The sequence below is a fragment of the Petaurus breviceps genome, unplaced genomic scaffold (genome assembly GCF_028583685.1).
Source record: "Petaurus breviceps papuanus isolate PSGF00001 unplaced genomic scaffold, PetGlider_PUasm1.0 99, whole genome shotgun sequence".
NCBI classification, from domain to species: domain Eukaryota; kingdom Metazoa; phylum Chordata; class Mammalia; order Diprotodontia; family Petauridae; genus Petaurus; species Petaurus breviceps.
The window spans coordinates 765,833-771,425 of record NW_027187465.1 but is presented as its reverse complement, the minus strand read 5'-3'; the positions used below and the strand labels follow the sequence as shown (position 1 = coordinate 771,425).

Below are 5,593 nucleotides of genomic sequence, written 5' to 3'. Positions count from 1 at the left end.
GGCTTCCTGTAAAAGATGGGTCTTTAATTGGGCCTTAAAGAAAGCCAAGGAGTCAGTAGACAGAGTTGAAGGTAAGGGTTCCAGGTGTGGAGGATGCCAGAGAGAATGCCCAGAACTGAGAGATGGAGAGTCTTGTTTGTGGAACAGCCAGGAAGCCAATGTTACTGGGTCAAAGAGTACTGTTGGGGAATGAGGTGTAAAGAAACTGGAAAGGTGGGGGGGGGGCTGGGTTTTGAAGGACTTTGTATGCCAAACAGCATCGTGAAGGAAGTCACTGGAGTTATGGGGGGTGGGGTTGAGGTGGCATTATCAGACCTTCATTTTTAGGAAAATCACTTTAATGGCTGAATGGAGGGCAGATTAAAATGTAGAGAGACCTGAGGCAGGCAGACCCCACCCCAACCCCAGCAGCTATGGGAAGAGACCCACAGAGTGATGATCTAATCCATCCTTGAGGTCTGCAAGGTCACACACCTGTCCCCAGTGACATGCACTTAGCTCTTCTGGGCATGAACCAGGTGGGGGAGGGGAGAAAGGAGGAGCATTTGTGTTCCCTAAACACTATAGTGGCAGAGAGTGTTTGCACTCTGCCACCTTCGGTTCAGAACCAGGCATTTATGGGGTGCTCGATGTGGGAGGGAGGCCCCATGACTGCTCTAGGGGACACAAAACTGAGCCAGCCTGCCTGGGCAGCTAGCTGCCCTAGCCCTCTTTGTTCCCCTTCCATCCCCTGGTCTAATCAAGTTGCCAAGTCCTACTAATGCCCCACAGCAGTCTCTTGTATCCATATCTCAACTCCGCTTCTGCAGCCATCGTGACCCCATTCCATCACCTCTCACCTGGAGTATTCCAGTAGGCCTCCCCCCTAGCTGAGGCACAGGGCCGATCCTGGCATGACTCACTAAGTTCCTACAGCCTCTAGAATAAAGCCCAGCCTTGGGCAGGTCTGTGCCCAGCACAGGCCAGCTAGCTCTTCCTCACCCATGTTCCATCTTTTATCTCCATGGCTTTGCATAAGGTGCCCCCCATGTTTGGGATACACCTTCCTCTTTGCCTCCATCTCATTTACAGATGGCCCCAACTGCTAGGTAAACACATTTTCATCCCACTCCCCCAAATTGCCTTGCATATATTTTACCATTCATTTCATTTGTGTGCATGTCTCCCTATAGAATGTAAGCTCCTCGAGGGGAGGGAATGAGCATTTAATTTGATCCTCACAACAACCCTGGGAGGCAGGTGCTGTTGTTGCCGGCATTTTACCGTTGAGAAAACTAGAGGTTAAGTACTTACCCAAGGTCACACACTAGTAAGTCTGAGGCAGGATTTGAACTCAGGTCTTCCTGACCCCAGACCCAATGCCAGCTTCCAGAACAGGGACTATCATTTCTATCTTTGTATCCTAAGCACCTGGCAAATAGTAGACTTTTTGGTTGTTTGAAAAGCTTCTTAACAGAGCTGCCCCAAAGTGGAATGGGCAGCCTTGAAGGCAGTTGGTGCGTTCCCTTAGGAGGTCTTCAAACAGTGAGCAGCAACCACAGACTAGGTATGTTAGAATGGAGATTTCCCTCAGGTAAGGGCTGATGGGGTCCCTCCCAATTTCTGATCCTGTGATGGGAAGAGAAAATAAGATCTGTAGATCGATGAGAGTGAGAAAAAGGTAGAGGGAGATAGAGTAAGGGAGTGAGGGAGAGAGATTAAGATACATAATACCAATTACTGGTAGGAAGTTGGATATTTAAAACCCGGCAAATGTGGGAGGTGGCTTTGAATCCCCCTCTGCTCCTTCCTTCCTTGACACAGCTAAGTGTCACAGAAAGGTCCCCTCATTTGGGGGACCAAATGGGGTCATGTCTACAAAGTGCTTTGTAATCATCCTAGCTTGTATCAAAGTCAAATATTGCTATTACCTAAAGGACCCTGGGCAAGTCACTTCCCCTGTGTGGGCCTCAGTATCAGTGGTCTCTATCCCCCCCAGCACAAGGCTTACAAACTACAGTCAGACTTTGTATTTGTTTGCTTCTTTCCGGATTTACAAAATACATTCACTCAAATACAGCCTTGGTTTTGTTTTATTGTCAGAGGCCCCCTGAGAGACAGGGCAGGGGAAATGTTTGTTGGATTGAACCAGATTCCTGTTAATCAAGTGTTGTGCTCCTAAGACGGGCTGGGTGCTGGGGATTCAAGTACAAAGACCTGCATCCTTAATGAGATAATGAGAGACTATAGATAGAGAAGTAGATACGTATGTGTGTGTATATAGAATAAGTAGAAATGTTTGCCAAATAGTTATAGCTATAGGGCAATGGTGGACCACAGTAACACAGATAAGAAAACACCAGATAAGTTGGGGCAGAAGATAACAAAATCAGGAAAGACTTCCCACAGGATGTGGCCTCTTGCCTGAATTTTGAAGGTCCTAAGACAGGGGTGGGAAACCTCACTTGAGGACCTAGAGGGCCACATGTGGCCTCAAGGACTACAGTTCCTCACCCCTGTAGACAATGAGACAGTCCCTTGCCCTTACAAGATTTATGTTCTAAGAGTGACAGCATTTCCCCAGATGTCAATATAACAATAGGTACACAAAATAATCCAAAGTAATTTTCAGGAGGATGAACTAATAATTGGGGGGATGAGAAAAGACTGTGTAGGGCCCGAGCCCCATTTTTGCTTTGAAAGAAGGAAAGCTCCTTTCCCTGTGGATATCCTGGGGTGGGGTGGGGGTGGGCTCTTTGGACTCCTGGTTCTTCCCGTGAACTCACAGTGGAGTAGAAGGTCAGTATGCCAGCCTCTCCATGCGTCCATTCAGCAGACAGCTTGGTCATGTGTCTGAGAAAAAATCAACAACATCCTCCAGGATCCCAGAGATGCTGGGCAGAGACTTTTGCTGGGAATTACTGGGTGCTTATATGTATGTAAGGTGAGGATGACCTCAGGAGCCGGATGCCGTAGCCACAGCTGACTTGTTTCCATCTGGCTCTGATGAGAAGGCCGGAGTGGGAAGGAAACAGAATTGTCCTTGGCTCAGCCTGCCTCGGTCCTGGGCCAGACTGGAAGGATGTAAGTAAATACACTCGATACAAAATAATACAAAGCAATTTCAAGGGAGAGACTGCTCATAACCGGCAGCGAGTTCGGTGGGGGGGTCAAGAAACGGTACTTGAAACGTGCTGCAAAGGTAGCTAGAGATTTAAGGAGGTGGAGATGAGGAAGGAGGGCCTTCCAGGTAGGAGGGACATGGGAACATCACATCTGGGGAATCCCAGAATGAAAAAGGTAGGCAGGGAGGCAATGAATTTTGCTTGTACCTAGAATAACATTGACAGCATGCACCCATCAGGTTGAACTTGGACCCAGGCTGACAGAGAGGACCTTCTGAATTTGGTCTTTCAGGCAAGAATCCCAGGATTCTAGTGTCTTCCCAATTTAGGCCTGAGAGGTTGAACTGAGAAACAACCCCTCTTCATTAGAGGCATGGACCCCTGACTTCCACACGGGGCCCTTGAGTGTGCAAGCAGGGACACCCAGCCACTGAATGGATGGTGGGCCAGGAGAACTGAGTGGGCTTGTTGTGGGTCACCTCAAATTCTTCTCCAGCCACATGGCTTCTACCTTGGTCCAGGCCCTCAGCATGATATCATAGCGCCCTCCCAATTGGTTCCCCAACTCCAGTTCATACTACTCAGTGTAGCTGCCATGACAGATTTCCTTAACTGCATGTGACTCTCTGACAGCAGCTGGCCATTGCCACTGAGAGGAAGGATGAACTCCTCGGTGGAGATTCTAAAGGTCTTCCCAGCATGGCCCCCATCCACCTCTGCAGTTCCCCTCCCACACTCTGGGATCCGAGGGACGCCATCTCCTATCTACAAGTGACTTCCCCCTTTCCTCATCTATACCTTCTAAAATCCCTTCTTGTTATTCACTCATGCCCAAGTCTACGTGACCCCATAGACTTAGTCCTTGGGGTGTTCTTTTTTCTTTTTCTTTCTTTTTGGAGGGGGAAAGGCAGGGCCATTGGGGTTAAGTGACTTGCCAAAGGTCACACAGCTAGTAAGTGTCAAGTGTCTGAGGTCACATTTGAACTCTGGTCCTCCTTACTCCAGGGCTGGTGCTCTATTCACTGAGCCTTCCAGTTACCCCACATGGGGTTTTCTTGCAAAGACACTGGAGTGACTTGCCATTTTCTTCTCCAGTGTGTCCCCATTTTACAGCGCAGGTGATTAGGGATTAAGTGACTTGTCCAGGGTCACAGCTAGTAAGCACCTTAAGCTGGATTTGAATTCAGGACTTCCTGACTCACCCAGTGCTCCATCCACTGCACCCCTCAGCTGCCCCCCTAAAATCCCCAGCTTCCTTCAAAGCACAGTCCATAGGCCAGCTGTCATGCCAGGCCTCTTTTGAACTTCTCGGACCTCGGGGGTCTCTCTCTCCTACAATCACTTGGCATTCCCTCATAGTTATTTCTTTCCAGTCATGCAGGCTCACAGCCTTGGAGATGCCCTTGCATCTGGCTCTCCCTCCACGTGCCGGCTCTTCCGGCTTCCTTCAAGGACCAGCGCAGCCAGCGGCTCCCGGGCCCTGCTGGGGACTTCCCGGGTGCGCTTGGTACCTAGCTGCTTTGCCGCCCCCCGTTTGACGGGGCTGTCTTCCGTCTCTGTGTCCCCAGCATGCAGCGTGGCGTGGCACACGGGACCCGCTCGGTGGATGTGCGCTGCCTTACCCACAGCGCACACCTGCTGCCTACTGCGTGCATCCCGGGGCTGGGACCCAGCTCACAGTAGGTGTTGACTGAGCACTGCACGGACGCCCTTCCTCTCCCGCTCCCCTAATGACTGGACTACAGGCCTGGCGCTGCAGAGGGAGCCGGGGGACCCCCTCTCCACCCCAAGCTCCGCCTGGAGAGGGGTCCGTGGGCTTCTGAGAGCATCCTGCACCTGGAGAAGGGAAGGAAGGGGACGTTGGGGGAGGGGCAGAGCCTGGCCTCAGTTTCCCCAACTGTAAAAGGAGGGGCGACCCAGAAGCCCTCTAAGGTTCTCTCCCGGGATCAGTCAATCCACAAGCTCTAATGGAGCGCACAGAACATGCCCGCATTGTACCAGGAGCGAGGACAACGTCAGCGCTGCTGTGCGGGCGCTAGGGGGCGCTATGGCGCAGGGTCGGCCGGTCTCTCGGACACCTCTCAGGGGGCGGGGCTCCCGGTGCGTAGGGGGCGGGCCCAGGCCCCTGGGGGCGGGGCCTCGGGCCGGCGGAGGGGCGGGGCCGCGCGGCAGCCCCCGGGCGGTGCCCGGAGCCAGGTGTGGTTTGGCCCTCCCCGGGCGCCGTAGGCGGGATGGTCGCGCCCTCTGTGCTCTCAGTTGCCGCCTGAGGTGACGGCCTGAGAGCTCCGGGACTCAAGCGGCCAGCCTGCGGCGGGAGCCATGGACGGGGTGTCCGGTGAGTCCCGCTGTGTCCGCCGTCCTCCCGGGGCCCCGAGGGGGATGGGCACCGCCGAGGGCCGCTCAGCCCCGCTCCCGGAACTCAGTGGGCGCCTAATCCGTGCGCGCTCCTTGAAGGAGATGGAGGGGCTGAAGCGCGGGGGATGGGCCCC

General features: G+C 53.0%; 1 protein-coding gene across 1 annotated transcript in view; it reads left to right on the top strand.

Annotated features, from left to right (window-relative positions):
- The first annotated feature begins 5,251 nt into the window (after positions 1-5,251).
- LIMK2 (LIM domain kinase 2) overlaps positions 5,252-5,593 on the top strand; it is a 64,218-nt gene continuing 63,876 nt past the window's right edge. The window contains exon 1 of the mRNA XM_069081660.1: positions 5,252-5,439. Within this exon, the coding sequence (XP_068937761.1) occupies positions 5,424-5,439 (16 nt within the window). The 5' untranslated portion in view covers positions 5,252-5,423. The remainder of the gene's footprint in view (positions 5,440-5,593) is intronic.